The sequence below is a fragment of the Piliocolobus tephrosceles genome, chromosome 5 (genome assembly GCF_002776525.5).
Source record: "Piliocolobus tephrosceles isolate RC106 chromosome 5, ASM277652v3, whole genome shotgun sequence".
Taxonomy (NCBI): domain Eukaryota; kingdom Metazoa; phylum Chordata; class Mammalia; order Primates; family Cercopithecidae; genus Piliocolobus; species Piliocolobus tephrosceles.
Genome location: NC_045438.1, coordinates 5424776 through 5443260, shown reverse-complemented (window position 1 = coordinate 5443260; position 18485 = coordinate 5424776). Strand labels below are relative to the sequence as shown.

The following is an 18485-nucleotide window of genomic DNA, read 5'->3' as shown; positions in this document are numbered from 1 at the left end:
CTCCATCACCACCACTACTCTAGATGCTATTGGAATCAAAATAGCTGACATCCATCAGTTTCTTAATATGTACTATGGATTATTCCAAACACTTTATATTTGTAATTCATTTAGTCTTCCTAGCAACCCTATTTTATAGCTACGGTTATTATCATGTCCATTTTAGATATGAAGACATTAAAGCACATAAATATCAAGTAGTGTGCCTAATGTTACGTAACTAGTAATAACTAGTAAGTGGCAAATTAGAGCTGAGATTGAAATCCAGGTAATCTGAAGGCAAAGCTCACACATTCAACCTCTAAACATTGCTTTTTTCACATAGAGTTCACAACTGGCAACAGGTAGGGAAATTTCTAACATGTAAAATAAAAGTTTTAGTTTGAATGTTATTAAGTTGCCAGAATATTATCTAGTTTTAGCCTATTGCAAATTTTAGAATATATTTAAAACTTTTTAAACTATGCTATGCAAATATCCATGGTAACTTGAAAATACAGACTTTTCATAATAGACATTCAATGTTTGAAACTTTTTTTGAAAATGCATCATTTGGTATTATTACTAATTCCAGATAATGTTTAGTAAGGTCTTACTGGGTGCCAGGCACTGTTCCATATGTATCACATCTTATTTTATTTGATTTTCTTAACACCATGTAAGCCATATGTTATTACTACTTACTTAAAAAGCTTGGGGGCTCAGAGACAAAACCACTTTTGCCATCGTACCTGGTAAGTAGTGCAGTGAAGGTGGGCACCCAAGTTGAGCTGACTCCAGAGCCAAAATTTGAAACCGTTATGCCATACTGCTGCAAGCGTCCACTTCATAAAACTGTGTGAAGATTTGATGTATTTTACTACTTTATGTTTATTTACCCGAATCTTTGTTACTAGTTTTACTACTTTATGTTTATTTACCCAAAAATTAATTGAAAAAAATTTAAATTTAAATTAAAAATTAAATTTTAAAATTTAATATTTTAGTAGGCATAAAACTAGGATGTTGCTTTGGTCCATAGTACTCTGAAAAATTACCTTTTTCATACTATACTGTAGTTGTCCATTTGTTTGCTTTTCTCCCTTCACAAGGCACTAAGCTCCTTGAAATAAGAATTTTGCCTTAATGTTTGAGTCCTCAACATTGAGCATACTGCTTGGTACATAATAGAATCTTTTAAAAAATGTGTGTTGAACAAATTAACAAGTAAAGGCAGTGTTAAAAGGATGCTTTGGTTAAGCTTTTTCTTCCTTGAAATAGGTTGATACGCTCATAATGATGTACAAAACTCACTGCCAGTGTATCCTGGACAATGCAATTAATGGAAACTTTGAAGAGGTAAGAATGGCAAAGAATGCTTTATTGACCTATTATATATACTTTCATGTTCTGTTCTTAATGAGTTCATGTTAAAGAAAAAAATCTTAACATACTTTTTACTCTGCAATTAGATCCAGCATTTTTTATTACACTTTTGGCAAGGAATGCCTGACCATCTTCTTCCCTTACTTGAAAATCCTGTTATCATTGACATTTTCTGTGTTTGTGACTCAATTCTTTATAAGGTAAGCACTTTGATATGTCTTGAACATGAGCCATTTATTTCTTTACATAGCATTCTATCTAAATTCTTGCAATATATTTTCAGTAAATGTATTATTTATGGCTGGAGATACACTATCTTTTTTTTTTCTGATGAGAAAGCAAGCAATTTAATAGTGCATGTTTAATAGTGTATGTGTTTTAATTGAAGTTTACATTAAGTAAAACAAACTCAATTTGTTTTTACAGCTAATAATGAATCTGTATGTGACACACTTATTAATATGTGAAAAATTAGTTAAATTTTATTAACTCTCTAAGGTGTTTTCAGATTAAAATAACACAATGGATTTTTTTCACAATGCCAGTGTTTTGGCAGAAAGCAGAATTAGGCACCCTCATGAGATTAATAACTTGAAAATCTCAAAAACTTCTAACTTTAATGCACTGATGTCTAATTCTCTTCTCAAACCAAATCAGAGTTCCTAAGTGTCTACAGAAGGATCTCGAAGACATCCTAAATAAGGACAAACTGATTTTCCTTCTAGCCAGATATTTAATGGGAGATGGAAAGAGGCTAATTCCTGACAGTCTCTTCCCTAGTGGCTACAGGTTCTAAGCTGACGGAGAAAACTATATTGCAATGTGGATACTTTAAAGTGAGTTTGCCTACATTTGCCTGCTAACTTATCATAAGGAAAAACAAAAGCTTTCCTTTTAAAAAATAATCTGAGTTGGCAAGAAAACCCAAGCTGGAAGCTGTTAACATTTAGGAAATAAAATCCTTCTAAGTTAGTTGTCACTATCAGATTCTCAGCTTTGCAGAAAAGTAAAACAAAAGCTATTTATAGATAACTAAGTCCAGAAGCCCCTCTGCAGACCAAGAACTAATGAGACAGCTTGAATAAGACAGCTCATATTTTTGTCCTCTATCCAGTACTTACTCATCTTAGGAGAAAGGAGGAATAAAGTACAATATATTTTCTGCCTTTAGTTCAAGTTAAAGTTGAAACAATTTCAAAGAAGAGTAAGGATTGTCTTTTTTTTTTTTTTTTCTGGATTGAATATGAATGCCATTCTTTAGAGAAAAACAGTTTAATTTGCATTAGTTTGTAATACTTAACACTTGAAAAGGCTCCCAAAAGGGGAGAGGAGGCAGCTCCATGAGTGAGTATAAGAAAAGACCTGGGTCTCATCCACACGCATTTCCATCAGAGCAAAGCTTTTTGGACTGTCATTCAGTTTGTCCAGGAAATACTTTTAAAACATATTTTTCCCTTTAAGTGATCTATTTTTTTAGTCTGGTGTAAAAAATCCTGACTTTAAATATCTTTAAATGAACCCAGTTTCTCCCCATCATGATGGACCCAGGCAGGCACAGTGAGCTCTGTAAGTAGAACGATGTAAGATGAGTTTCTAAAAAATCTTCCTCCCACCTCTAGAAAGTGGTCAGCTTTTCATCATAAAACAGTATATGATTACCATGGACCAATCCATTGGTAATTAACATACCGAGTATATACATATACAGTGCTATCTCTTGTTTTTATTGTCGTACACGCTCACACACAACTCATACATACATTCATGTTAGAGATAAAATTCTAACTTTCAGAAAGGAGTTAACATGTTATTCTCTAGGAAGCTAGGAATAAAAAGTAGTTGGCCAATAATATGTCTTTCTATAGAAATACTACATGAAGATTTGTATTAACCTCTTTTGCTATGATTAAGGTTCTTACAGATGTACTAATTCCTGCAACAATGCAAGAAATGCCTGAAAGGTATGTTCAGTTAATAAAACATGAGCATTCCTAGTATAGGATTTAACTTTATACATTATATTAGAAGAAAACATTAGGTAGTAATTTATTCATTTTTCAAGAAGACTGTTTTCTACTTGTGTCCCTTTGTATTTGCTGGAAGCGATGTGTCTTATAGTTGGGCCTCAATAAACAAAATGGGTGAAACAATCCTTCAATCCCTTTAATTTCAGAATGGCTAAAGTGAAAAATAGATTTAAGCACTGCTGACCTTCGAGAAAGTTTTCAATGGAAACTAGCTGGAGTATGATAAAAGAGATAATTAATGGAAAATAACCACAAGAATAAAAACTATAGGATACATTATTATATCTTATTATTAACGTTTGTCTTAATTACAAAAGCAGAAAGTGGCATGATGAAATCACTGCCTTCTTTTAACAAAGGAATAAAATCTCAAATAGTTTATTGAAACAATACCAGAAGATTTTTCAAAAAAACTTTTCAATATAAGAACAATAGAATTCTGAAAACAAAAACCCAACTTTTTCTCTGAAAACAAAATCTAATGAAATAATAAAATTTATTTTAATACTTTGGGGGTACAAATTCATACAGGACTGGACATAGTTGGTGCTCCAAAAATAGATGTTGCTTGATAAAACAAATTTTACTTTTTATTTACCTTTTCCTCTAGATTATTTCATCTATATGATAGTTGGTATTAGCCTGACCAATAATGTCTTTTAATTATCAATTGTAGTCTTTAAATATCTATTCTGTACTCTGAATTGGGTACTTGAAGTGGAGTTTGAAGAGCTTGAGTGTTTTGACCAAGATGATAACAAAACATCTCATGTACCCCATAAATATATACACCTACTATGCATCCACAAACATTTAAAAAATATATCATCGAAAAGATGATAAACGGCAGACCCAGGCTGTCTGACTTCAAAAGTACTGCTCATGAAATCATAGAATAATAATATACCTCAATTAAAATATAATTGTTTAGTGCACTTTTTAACAATGAAGCATTTAACACATAGCCTTCTTTGTAGCTTATTAGCAGACATAAGAAATTTTGCTAAAAATTGGGAACAGTGGGTTGTTTCATCCTTGGAAAACTTGCCAGAAGCCCTAACTGACAAGAAAATACCTATTGTGCGAAGATTTGTATCTTCTCTGAAACGACAAACATCTTTCTTACATCTTGCTCAGGTATGTTGATTGCTAAGCTGAGAGCATTTGAATTACCATATAAAAAATGAATATTCTGATAAGGACAGATTGAGGAACTTTCACAGATTGAAGGGAGCTAAGTAGACAACAACTAAATGCAACATGAGACCCAAAAATGAATGCTATGATAGAAAAATCATATTAGTGGGAAAGCTGGTGAAATTCAAATTATGTCTGTAGTTACTAGTGTTGTACCATTGTTAATTCCTGATTTGGGTAATATACAATAGTTACAGAAGATGATAAGAAGCTGGATGGAGAGTATATGGAAATACTCTGCACTACCTTTGCAACTTCTCTGTGATTTGAAATTTAAAAAACTTGAATGCAATTTAACATTTATTTGCCATGTGAATCTAATTGCTACAAATAAGGTTGTGAGAAATTAGCCTATGTGATACTTAATACTGTGAAACCACAAACTTAACACATTTTAAATTGCTGACTAATCATAGCTCTTTTAAGTAGGGAGAACAAAAGTCATTCATAAATTAAGAATTACACATTTGTATATTGTTACAATCTACTTCTCTTTCTCTAAAATGATTATTTGCTTTATGAAGATTTCTTGCCTTCTAAATTTTAAAAGACAAGCTTGAGATAATTTCAGATAGGAACTGTAACATTTAAAAATTCTTATTTTATGATCATGGACAAAGAAAATCCATTTATATTTTCTAAGTTAAAAATAATTTTCAAACTTTTAACAGAGATGATCATGAGTGTCAGCTACTGTTTTTATCTTTAAAACAAGAAAAAAGTTATTTATGATACTTTTATCTCAAGGAACTATTTTTCTGATAGCTAAAAATTTCTTCTAGATACATGAGAAATGATAATAGTGTAGTGTCTTCTTTACTTTCTCTCTGCAGATTGCCAGGCCAGCTCTCTTTGACCAGCATGTCGTTAATTCTATGGTATCTGATATTGAAAGGGTTGATTTGAACAGCATTGGCTCTCAAGCCCTTCTTACCATTTCAGGCAGCACAGACACTGAATCTGGTATCTACACTGAACGTAAGTCCATTCTCTTGTTTAGAACAAGGTTTCCCAAGCTCAGGAAATTGACATCTCGAGCTGGGTACCTCTGTTGGAGGAGCCTGTTCAGTGCGTCGTAGGATGTCTAGCAGCATCCCTGACCTCCACCCATTAGATGGCAGTAGCAGCCTCCCCCAAGCTGAGACAACCAAACCATGTTTCCCCACATCATCAAAGGTGTGCTGGGCTGAAAAATCACATCTGATAAAAAAAAAAAAAACCTGGTTTGTAAAAATATTTTTAATTAAAAAAATTATCTTCTAATAAAAATAGTTATAATTACTCACTGTGAAAATACAGAAAATATTGAGTAAAATAAAAGTCATCTATAATCTCATTACCTAGAAATAAATGAAATGGAAATAATCTGAAAATAATCAAAATGGTTTTGAGTTTTGTAAGTTTTCTTTCAGTTTTACATTACATGTGTGCAAATTTGCATGTGTTTTATAGTCTTGTCATGCTGTGTTGTATGATACATATCAAAATGGTATCTCAGCACAATACTGCTTTTCAAAGCAGACTCTCTACTCAGGTTTAGACCATCTGACAGAGACTACGAAGCCAATATGTGTGGCTAGACAACTAGTCTTGAATTCCAAGGGATAACAGTCACTATTTTTTCCTCCCACTGTCTTTGAAAAGACAAAACCTGCAGCCTCCCATACACTGGTGCACAAACTATGGACTGCTCTCTGGGGCCCAACATCAACTCCAATTTTTATTTCCTAACTTAAAATAGTATTACCGTTTGAGATTCAGTAAACCTTAAACCCTTTAATAGAAGAATTATCTTAAACTGTCCTTTTAAATATTACATGATAAAACGTTATTCGGGTAAATGGCTCAATTCTGCAGTGAAGAACTTAACTTTTACTAAAGATAAAGGATATTTTGGAAAGCAGGAAATCACCAAGCTTAGGTTCATTCATTAGCTTTTAACTAATCTGTTCCATTTAATGAAAACACTAGATTCAAAATGAATATTTAACTACATAAACAACTTAATCTTCCCTAGTATATGCATACATATATATGTAATATTTAAACCTATATTTCAATATATACCAAGATATATACACTTATTAAAATTTTGGGCACACTTCTAGAGGTTGAGGTGGGAAGATTACTTGATCCTAAGAGTTCAAGACCAGCCTGGGCAACATAGCAAGACCTTTCTCTACAATTTTTTAAAAAAATTTAGCCAGGCTTGTTGGTGCATGCTTGGAGTCCCAGCTGCTTGGGAGGCTGAGGCAGGAGGATCACTTGAGCCCAGGAGTCTGAGGCTGCAGTAAGCCATGATCATGTCATTGCACTCCGGTCTGGGCAACAAAACAAGATCCTTTCTTTCTCTCTCTCTCTCTCTCTCTCTCTCTCTCTCTCTCAATCACACACACACACACACACCATTGAAGAGTACAGTACTAAGGATTTTTTTGTTACTGTTTTCAATATATGATATTAATTCTTTTCACTATTTATCTGTCTTTCCCTTTCATGCTATCAAAGTATTGATGATTCCTAGTTTTAGGTTTTCTCTTGGATTCCAAGTAGAGTACAATATTCTGTTTTCTTTTCTTTCTTTCTTTTTTTTTTTTTCCTGGGTAGATGACTCTATCACTGTGTTCCAAGAACTGAAGGATCTCCTTAAGAAGAATGCCACCGTGGAGGCTTTTATTGAATGGTTGGATACTGTGGTGGAACAGAGAGTTATTAAGGTACTTTTTAATGACAGAGTCAGAAAATCAGTTTCTTGTTAAGAGTAAATGCTAAACTGGCTATAATTTTTTGACTGGGGGGGAGAAGGGTGGAAGGCTGTGTGTGTGAAGGCTTTGAAAAGCTTTTGATGCTCTACAAATAAATCAGGCCAAATATTGAAATTAGGAATATGTCAAGATTTGAGAGCACTGGACATGGATTCCATTATATTTCTCCTTTCTCGCCCAAAGATTACAAGATGCTCTGCCTTCCCTATCAATCAATAACATTACAGCTGAATAACATCAGTAGAGAAAGATAAACTTAGAAACTGGAATGATCTGGCCCATTTATAAAAAGCAAGAGTTCATAAATGCTGATGGAAAACATGGTTCTAAGCATTTGCATTTCTGAATCCCAAAAGCTCAGTATTTTGTGTTTTCTCTGTGGTTTCTTCATTTTCTTCAGTTAACCTAGTCATCCATCATGAAACAAGCAATAAGAACAAATATATCCATCACTAGTTGGTGTTAGCTATTCCATATCAAGGAAAGTAGTTATAGTTTGGAGACTTTTTTCCTTCTGGAAGGAAAATAGATTACCATTCAGTACCAAAGAAGCCAATCATTCACAAAAATATATAGTCCTTCCTTCACACCTCACTTTCTGTTCTTTTTAAAGCTCTGTCAAAGAAAAATTAAAAATAAAAATATTTTGAAAATTATTTCATTTTGCTAATTCTGTTAGGAAACAGAGCCATATTGAATACAGACTTATTACCCTTAGAACATCAGCAAAGACAGGCTAACATTAAACTCCCAGGACAGATAGTTTTATTTGATGAAATAAATGCCATGCCATCTGTCCATTTGTTAGACAATATATTTACCTCTTGATCTAACATAGGATGCATGTAGTACTGAGAGGACAGATTTTATAGTTTCATTTTGTTCCTTTACTTTTAGACCAGCAAACAAAATGGAAGGTCATTAAAGAAGAGAGCTCAAGACTTTCTGTTAAAGTGGAGTTTTTTTGGTGCTCGAGTAATGCATAATCTCACCTTGAACAATGCATCCAGTTTTGGTAACATACGTGCATTATAAAACTGTTCTTACATGAATTATATCATTTGTTCCCCAGTCACATCTCCTGTCAATTTTTAAACATGTTACATTGTCACTTCTTAAACTGTATCTGAATATCGAGCTATGAGAAAATGGTAGTTATGAGCCTGGGTTTTGGAGTCAGACCATAAGCAGGATTAAATCCTAACAATGATCCTCTCTGGCTGTGGGCCAATCTGCTCACTGAAGAAGGGGAAGAATATTCTCTTCAAAGGGTTATGCAGGTACTTTGGTGAGATGATGTGTATAAAAACAAATTGCCTAGCACTCAGGAAATGCTTAATGTATAGCAGCTATTATCATTACATTCCATCAGTGCTTGGATAAATTTTCTTTGTTAAACGATAATTAAGACATTATTTTACAAAATTATTATTCATTGCAATATGGCAAATTTTTGCATCTTTTCTGAGCACCCATATAGCCGCACTCCAGGAATCAATAAACAGCTTAGAAGACACACTCTCATGGCTCTGACCCATCTTTCCTGTTCTATATGACTTGGGAGACACAGAGGGTTAAGTTAGCTTTTTTATAAAATTGAATACCTTCTTTTTCCTTAAAATTCCTGAGACTCCTGTTTTATAGTTATAATGGTAAACTCATGGGGAGGAACTCTGCATTTGGTAGCTGCATTTCAGGAAATCTTCACATTATGAAAGAGATTACAATTAACTAAATTGTTTGTATTTAATGTTCTGTAGAATTAAATAAAATCAGTGAATTTGTATTGAAGAATAAACAAAATGCATTGTCTATTATTTGAAATAGACTTCCCATATTTAAAGTTTTATAAAATATACAGCATTGAAGTCTGGCCTTACTACAAAAAATACTTTTGTTGTAAAATCTATTGAATAGTTTTTAATAATAAAAGAAGTTTTCGTTTTCCAGAACATATTTCACTTCACTTGAAAATTACTCTTTTAGTTTTTGCCAAATCTAAGAATATGTTGTTTCAGGCTAGAAAGATAACTCTTTACTTGCCTTTTTTCAGACTGTGTTCGCCATTGTCTAATTATTTAGTACAAAGTAAACAGAAATAGAGCAGAGTCGAGTCATTCTCCCCAAGTTAAAGCTTATCACACTCCAATGTGTGCCCTCTTAAAGCATAAAGCATGTCTCACTTTCATCCGTATTTTCCTTTGATGTAATTAGTGGCCAAAGAGCTGGCAGGACAGTACACACAGAGAGCAGGGCAGGCAATACACAGAAAGATCAGAGATCCAAGTTAAGCATGTTGGTCTTAGCAGGTCATTTAAAGTCCAACAAGTATTTGTTTATTTCAGTTGCTCCTTGTAAAGTGTTGCGAGATGGCCACAAAGATAACTGACTTCTCTTTCCCTTTCCTTCTCTTTCTCTCCCCTTTTCACATTTCACACTGTCCTCTCTTCATTCTCCATCCATAAACAAGGTTCTTTTCATTTGATTCGAATGCTTCTTGATGAATACATTCTCCTGGCCATGGAGACCCAGTTTAATAATGACAAAGAGCAGGAGTTACAGAATTTATTGGACAAGTATATGAAGAATTCAGGTAACTTAAAATAACTATTTTGTTTTGCATATTTCTTTGTTTAAATCTGAAGTTCAAGAATTTGTAAGTGCAAATATTAAGTGAGTTTATCATAATCTCAGAGTTTTTCTCCAAACTAATTCTCACCATGTAGTCACACTATTGGAGCACTATTTTTCTTTCATTCATTGATATGTACATAGTCAACAGTACTTTACTGGAAACTCTGAAGTATACAAAATTAGTGATCTTAATTTCTGGGAATTAAGGTGAAGTTGGAGAAGTGACTATAATACAAAAAATAACTGTAATTCAAGACACATATGGTATACTACATATGTAAGCGGTATAAAAATAGGTTCTATAGGAGTTTAGAGAAGGAAGGAAACACATCTATTTGGGATGGGGCAACTTTCATTTTGAAGACTTCACTCCAAGGTGGATTATTTACTGCTCCTCATCTACATCCACATCCACAAATATGCAGCTAAAAAAAACCTAGCATCACTGCCAAGAGCAAAGGTCTGCCAGCCTCACTTCCCATGGGAAACATTGCTTAGTAGTTTCCAGATTAAATACTCAACAATGAAACATTTTCATTTTCTTTGACTTGGGTGTATCTACTAGGAATATGAGGAAAAAATCTCAAATTTCGCATTTTAAAAACTCTTTACAGATGCGAGTAAAGCTGCTTTCACTGCTTCTCCGAGTTCATGCTTTCTGGCCAACCGTAATAAAGGGAGCCTGGTTCCCAGCGACTCTGTGAAGAATGAAAGCCATGTGGAGACAACCTATCTCCCTCTGCCATCCAGTCAATCTGGAGGCCTAGGCCCTGCTCTGCACCCGTTCCCTGCTGGGAATACAGACAACATGCCGCTCACAGGTACGCTAAAGGGCACTGCTTAGGTTCCAGCGCATCTCAGAGAAGCCTGTTCCTTCGTTTTTCTTAAAACTCATAACCTCTACTCCAGGAATTCCAACCTTAAAAATATTTTTGTGATTTTCAGCCATGGTAATAATACTGTTATTAACACAGGTATCATGTTTTGACACACTCCATAAATTATATTAGAAGTATGAATAATTAGTTAATTTAGTGAAAGAAATAATTAGATGAGGAGGTATACATAAAATTCTTAAGATGCTTTGAAGATAAAAAAAATGGGTTGCTTAGTTTTGGATTTTGAGGAGACTTTATTTCTCCTCCCCTAAAAAGACGATTTGGGCTGGGTGCGGTGGCTCATGCCTGTAATCCCAGCATTTTGGGAGAACGAGGTGAGCAGATCACCTGAGGTCAGGAGTTCGAGACCAGCCTGCCCAACATGGCGAAACTCCATCTCTACTAAACGTACAAAAAATTAGCTGGGTGTGGTGGCAGGTGCCTGTAATCTCTCTTGAACCCGGGAGGCGGAGCTTGCAGTAAGCTGAGATCAGGCCACTGCACTCCAGCCTGGGCAACAAGAGTGAAACTCCGTATCAAAGAAAAAAAAAACTGGATTCTGCCAGTTTAATTGTTACAATAATTCTCCCTTTTGATCTAAGGTTCTTTTTGTGTCAAAATGAATATTTGGTGGCTTGAACTAGCTACTAGGCAGTATTTTAAATCTGCTTATTGCCTTGTGTCTTTTTTGAAATCTTTTTTATACATTACTTCATTTGATATACAGAATTTTAAACCTAGAAGAGCCTTATAGTTCAGGGGTCCGATTCTACCAGTGAAACATCGGAGGACCAGAGAGTTGGTGGCATTCATAAATCACATTACTTATCAGAAGTGTTTGCATGACACTTTGAATTGACTGCTTTGAAGCCATGCCCATTTTGACATTAGAGACTTTTTCTTTTTACCCTAAAAATCAAACAGTTTAGCAATCAGCTAATTTTTTACTTATGGGGAAATATGAGCAGCAGACACCTATGCCCTCCTCATGCTACCTGTGGAGAGACCATGAAGCCATCCCAGACTTTCCTCTACAGTCACCAAATCCGTCTCCGCTGTTGTGATACATACATGTGTTGTGATTATATTTTTTAAATTCTGGAGTTTTGGTGCTTTTCAGTTTAGTTGTTTTTGGAGGGCAGGAATGAAGCAAGTTGGAAAACAATACATTAGTGAATCTTTTGAATATTTTTTAAAGATGTGAGCTCATGTACTTTAATATGACACTAAAGGAATGTTCTGGTAATTTTTTCCAGGTCAAATGGAGCTTTCACAGAATGCTGGTCATATGATGACACCACCCATTTCTCCAGCCATGGCAAGCCGAGGAAGTGTCATTAACCAAGGACCAATGGCAGGGAGACCCCCAAGTGTGGGCCCAGTACTGTCAGCTCCATCACACTGCTCCACATACCCAGAGCCCATTTATCCTACTCTCCCTCAAGCCAACCATGACTTTTACAGCACCAGCTCTAATTACCAGACCGTGTTTAGGGCACAGCCCCACCCCACATCAGGACTCTATCCTCATCACACCGAGCATAGTCGATGCATGGCTTGGACTGAACAGCAGCTTTCAAGAGACTTCTTCAGTGGTAGCTGTGCGGGGTCTCCATATAACTCCCGGCCACCATCCAGCTATGGCCCATCCCTGCAAGCCCAGGATTCACACAATATGCAGTTTTTAAACACAGGAAGCTTCAATTTCTTGAGCAACACAGGAGCTGCCAGCTGCCAAGGAGCAACACTGCCTCCTAATTCACCAAATGGTATTGATACGTAAAAGAATTTTTCTTGGTTTTTGAGATGGCAATGAGGCAAAATCAGACATTGCATTCCACCTCTGCTGACTAGCATGTCCTTTCACTTAAGGCTTCCAAAGATCATGGAACTTAGACATTTGGAGCTGATTTCTGTCACATACACATATATTTCCTAATTTTTGTGGCTTTCCTAAAGTCGCCCTTCTTCCTTCTTTTTTTTTTTTTCTGATACAGGGTCTTGCGCTGTAGCCCAGGCTGGAGTGTATTGGCAGGATCATGATTCACTGCAGCCTCAAACCCCTGAGCTCAAGCAATCCCTCTATCTCAGCTTCCCAAGTAGCTGAGATTACAGGCATGCATCACCATCCCTGTCTAAATTTTAAATTTTTTCTGAAGATGAAGTCTTGCTATGTTTGTCCAGGCTGGTCTCAAACTACCACCTTTAAGCAGTCCTCTCTCCTTGGCTTCCCAAAATGCTGAGGTGCCTCCCAAAGGTGCGAGCCACCACCCCTGGCCTGAAGTTGTCTTCCTATATACCACACATGTTAAAAAAAAAACAAACAAAAAAAAAATTGGTAACATCATATGTTTGAGATTTACCTTAATAGCCCCAAAGAAGAATGTTCTGTCTTTTGAAAACATTTTTAGTGGATAATGTTTCTTCCTGATAACTAAAAGCAGATTTTAAAGATTGGGACCAAAACAGGCCAATAAAAATTGGAAGTTAAGGGAACTAGAGAGACCTGTGATTTTGAGTCACCAAAATAGGCTTTGTGTGTAGACTTCTTTGGTATCTTTCTCCTAAGTGTAGGCCAGTCTTTGTCTCCCCTAAACATGCATCTATATGTGAAAGTAGTATTTTTGTGACAGGTGATAGTGCCTTTTTCTTCATAGGTAGCTCTTGTTAATTTAGATAAGGGAAATCTGACAGAGGTGTAATCTGGTCTTAAAGTTAATACAATTATTATGTAATAAATTATGTATGATGCTATAATTATTATATTAAATTATGTATGATGCTACAACTCTTATGTATTAAAAACAAAAAAACAGCACAGTAAACCTTATCCACATACAAGCGCAAATCCAGTTCTGTAGCATATATAGATACACATGTAATACTTGCAGTTTGATATCTTTAGCACGTCACCTAATTACTTTGTCACTTTTTTCTTTTCTGAAAGTTCTTTGTAGTAAGTTAACAGCAAATTCTCAACATTTTCTGTTACAGGATACTATGGAAGCAACATAAACTACCCAGAGTCTCATAGGCTCGGATCAATGGTGAATCAGCACGTTTCTGTCATCAGCAGTGTTCGCTCACTGCCCCCTTACAGTGACATCCACGATCCACTTAACATTTTAGATGACAGTGGTAGAAAACAGACCAGCTCGTTTTACACAGACACATCATCTCCAGCTGCATGTCGAACTCCAGTCCTAGGTAAATTATTTTAGTAGTTCTTGGAAACATTTTAAGAAGTCGTTGACCTCAGGTATGCAGCATTACTTGAGGGAGATATGCTGAGGTGAATTGAGCAAGCATGTTCCCATGGTTGATTTATTATTATTACTTTGGATCTAAAGTTATGTATTTTGTATCTGACTACACAGTAACAGTTTTTCATTTCTTATTGTGTATATCTCTATTATGCAACCTACTGCTAGATCTGTTACTTTTTACAAAAAAATAGCTGGTATCTATTAAGGAGGCAAAAAATTAATATGACCTGTCAAATGCAGTCTAAAACTGTAAGTTTTAAAAGGGCAGTAATAATATCTTTTTCTCACTCTTGATTAGTGTTGGACCCAGTTGTAGTGCCAAGAGGTATCTTTAGGTCTCTTGATCTCCATAAGTATCCAAAAATCACTCCAAGATTTAAACAAACTGGTGTCTTGTGATGGGTGCTACTAGCATTCTCTCATTCTTATTTAAAGTGTGATTCAACACCTCGAGAAAATGTTGCTATTTTTATTGCTCTCTGACATATCATGTAAGTAAAAATAAGAAAAATAATGTGCTTGCCATGAAGCCTCCTGGAATCTTCTTCCAACCAGGTTACCTTTCTTAATCCTCGTCTATGAAGAAATTCTGCAACTGGTACTAGTTGCATCACCAGCACCTAGCAAAATGTCTGCCACACAGTAGAAACTCAATAAGTGAATGAGTGAAAAAAGGAATAAAAACTATGTATATATATATGTATAGTCTCTAAATAATTAGTATAATCAGTATGTTATTAGTAATAACATAGATTTAGTCACTATAGATTTAGTTTCTAAAATTACTAATAAGATTTCACAGGGCAAGTATATATTCACTAAGTATCAAGGCAGAGTGTTAATATTTATATGAGATGGTTAAAATCTTCCAATGAAATTGATTTCAGACTAGCATAAGTAAAGGGCATTGACACACAACTAGAGCGTAAGGGAAAATGAAATCAATTTCATCTCTCCTCACTCAGTGTACCTTTCCAATCATTCAATAGGAAGTACTACTTCTCTTCCTGTCACTGTCACACATGCTCCCTGAGCAGAATCTAGCAGCTCATCTCCTGCTATCTGCAAACGGTCATTGCTTCTAGGTTACTCTAATGAAGCAGAAAATTCCACTTCAGGAAGTTTTCTCACCATGAGACTAATATGTACTGTGTTGCTATTGTTACTATTAGTTCTGTTTACTTGAAGAGATAGTGGAAGCTTTGACGAAACATAGGTTTAAGAGTAGGGTGGAGTCTAAGCTTTAGTTGATCAGAGCTGGCTTACAAGTAGATTGCAAAGTGTGATGCAGAGTAAAATGAGGGGATAGAATAAGTGGATAGGTAGTGCAAGCAGACTGGAGTTCAACTCTTTCTTAATTATAAAGCCTGGTTCTTAGACAGAGAGCATGTCATGTCAGCAATAAGAAAGCAGCAACCATATATGAGGGAAATACAGAGTTAGTGAGCCAGTTAGTGAATTTTATTGAGAACCTACTAGGAGCCAGACTCCATTCTAGATGTGAGGATATGGTGGTGATCAGGCCATAGTTCTTGCCTGTAAGAAGTTTACATTATAGTAGAGGGACAGTAAGGCAATAAATATATGAGCAAATCCATTAAAAAGATAATGCCAAGTACTCTGAACTTGATTAAATAGGGTAAAATGACAGATAGTAAAGGAGGAGCTGCTTTCTGTAGAACAGCTGAGAAAGGAATCCTGAGGCAGAAACGTTTGAATTGAAAGCTGAGTGATGAGAAGGAGGCAAAGATGTGAAGATCTGAGGGAGGAGTTCCAGGCAGAAGCAGCAGTGAATACAGAACTGCTGAAATCACAATAAATTTGAAAAAAATCAACGGGCAGAGAGCAGGCCAGTGTGTCTTAAGCATGTTGAATGAAGGAGAGAGTAGAGCAAAATAAAACAAAAAGCAGGGGCGCATCTACATAGAGTAAGATGCTTGGATCATGTTCCACGGGTATGGGAAGCCACTATGGCATTTGAAATGAGTGAAAGTTTGATCTGCTCTTCAGCAATATCATTCTGGCTGCTCTCAGGAGGGAGAGTGGGTGAGACAAAGGTGGAGATCATGGGCCCAGTCAGGAGGCTGCTGTGTTGGCACAGGAGAGAAAAGATGGTGATTTGAACTACAACCGCGAAAGTGCAGATTTTGGAAAGAGAAGGTAGATTGGGGGATATATTTTGTGATAGCACTTAAGTTGAAATTGAGTTTTCTTTGTGAAATATGTAGAGGAAATAATTTCTGGGAGACTAGCAAGTGGGAAAAAATGGAAGAAAAGATGATAGATCTGGTAAACCACACAGACTCAAATTTAGAATAGGTATGTGTGCTAAGTGCAAAAATAAATACAGGGAATTAAAATGAGTGGCATTTGCAGAGAAAAGGAAATGTCGATCAGTTTTCAATTGCTGATTATATTTTCCCTTACAGCTTCCAGTTTGCAAACCCCAATTCCTTCTTCCTCATCCCAATGTATGTATGGAACTTCCAACCAGTATCCAGCTCAAGAAACCCTGGACTCCCATGGAACAAGCAGTAGAGAAATGGTGTCCTGTTTACCACCGATCAACACTGTGTTCATGGGAACAGCAGCTGGAGGCACTTAAACCACCAATGTGGGAGGGGGCGCTACAACTTAAAAAAAAATCTCTACTGTGCAAATGTCATTATTCACTCAGACTTCTATAAGAGTAAAGAAAAATGAATATGCAGTGGCTGACATTGTTTTTAAGTCACTGGTACTACGGACAACTCCATAGTGAATGGAGTTACTTGTAGAGTTTGCCCTGCACACTAAGAGTTTAAAATGTGAGCTCATTATTAATCATAGTTTCAAAAATTATCAAATAAAACCAGTGAAGATTTGAAGATGCAAACATTTCAGCTATGAAGACTTACATTTCACTGTCTAATTTATTAAACATCTGTGTGCCCTTTTATCTTTGGTTTCTTTTAAAAGTATATTTAATGCCTTTACAATACCTTTAATTTATTGGGATCTCAGAATCATTGTTTACTATCCCTTATTTGACAAAAAGTCAAATGTGTACGTTCTACCTCCAATGGAAATGTTTACAAGGTCAAGACTTAATTCAATTCAACCAATACCAAAGTTGCTTGACTTTCAATTTCTGTGCATTAGTGTGATGATTTCTGTCACATAGCAGCATTCCGAGTCTATGTAACTGAATGGAGATGATAAGTGCTTTCCCCTCTTTATTTAAAAAAGATTAAAAGGAGTAAAAGAAATAATGTACGGAAATATTTTTAAAGGTGTGGTGCTCTTGGGGCTGGTACTGTTTCTGAAGAATGCTGGGGATTTACTCTTTAATCTCAACTCCTTTGGATATGAGATTAAGGAGTAAAGTTGTTTGGTTAAACTCTATAATTTTAAAACATTTGCATATCATATCCTTGCCTATAAATATAAAGAAATTGTGAATTGTAGACTATTTGAAACTTTTCAGATTTAGAAGCAGTCTTTTACCAAGTACTTTCTTATACATTGAAAGTAAATGAGTGTTCAGGGATTAGCTTGATGCAAAGCCTAATTCAGAAGTGAAGGAATCATTACATATAAATTAATACAATTTGATAATACTATCTTTCTAGCTCTGTTTCTTTTTCTTTTCCATATATCTTCACTGAAAGGTCTATTGGAAAGTTCATGGCCTGTGGTAGGAGACTTCCATTAGCTTTACAGGCTTCTCCTATAGTCTTATGACAAGTCTCATATTATTTGTTTTAAGGATTAGGTTATACTATAAACCCCAGGTACATCATAAAAGGATCTATAAGCCCCAGATACTCATTATACATCACGATGGAATTTGGTAAAACAAACTGTAGAATTTTTTTCAGCAAGCAACAAACAATTATCTGTGGACCTGTCAGAGTATGGCTACCATTTGCTTAGTTGTATGTTCAACGGTGTGCAGTTTATAATCTAATTAATTGAACAGAAAAAGATTGCAACAGTAACAAATCATGAAGAATAGCAAATTAAATGTTCTATTCTTTGTTCTAGAAATATTGTAGAAATACAGAGGAGAAAAGTAATAAAGACTTGGAATTAAGTAGTAAACAAAACAGCTTTAAAAGGCTTTTGGCCATAAGTCTTGAAAATTAACCAAAATTTTAACATATACTAATTAAATATACGTTCAGCATCTATGTGTCAGACACTTCGTCATATAACAACATGGAAGATGCAAAGACGGGAAAGACACTGTCATACCTTATACATTTTTGTGTAACAACGAAGGGGTAATGTGATAGAAAATAGAAGCTCCCAGAGGATTTTTGAGTAGAAAGGCAACGTGGGGAAAGTGATATTTAGGGAATATCTAACACT

The 18485-nt window shown here is 35.3% G+C and overlaps 1 protein-coding gene across 1 annotated transcript in view; it reads left to right on the top strand.

Moving 5' to 3' along the window:
- The window catches only part of RFX6 (regulatory factor X6), a 56084-nt gene extending 38701 nt beyond the window's left edge, over window positions 1-17383 (top strand). Inside the window, exons 8-19 of the mRNA XM_023219083.3 lie at window positions 1261-1338; window positions 1452-1565; window positions 3277-3326; window positions 4370-4529; window positions 5423-5567; window positions 7197-7306; window positions 8252-8369; window positions 9825-9947; window positions 10603-10809; window positions 12123-12635; window positions 13861-14073; window positions 16562-17383. Coding sequence (XP_023074851.1) covers window positions 1261-1338; window positions 1452-1565; window positions 3277-3326; window positions 4370-4529; window positions 5423-5567; window positions 7197-7306; window positions 8252-8369; window positions 9825-9947; window positions 10603-10809; window positions 12123-12635; window positions 13861-14073; window positions 16562-16737 — 2007 coding nt within the window. The 3' untranslated portion in view covers window positions 16738-17383. The remainder of the gene's footprint in view (window positions 1-1260; window positions 1339-1451; window positions 1566-3276; window positions 3327-4369; window positions 4530-5422; window positions 5568-7196; window positions 7307-8251; window positions 8370-9824; window positions 9948-10602; window positions 10810-12122; window positions 12636-13860; window positions 14074-16561) is intronic.
- The last annotated feature ends 1102 nt before the right edge of the window (window positions 17384-18485 follow it).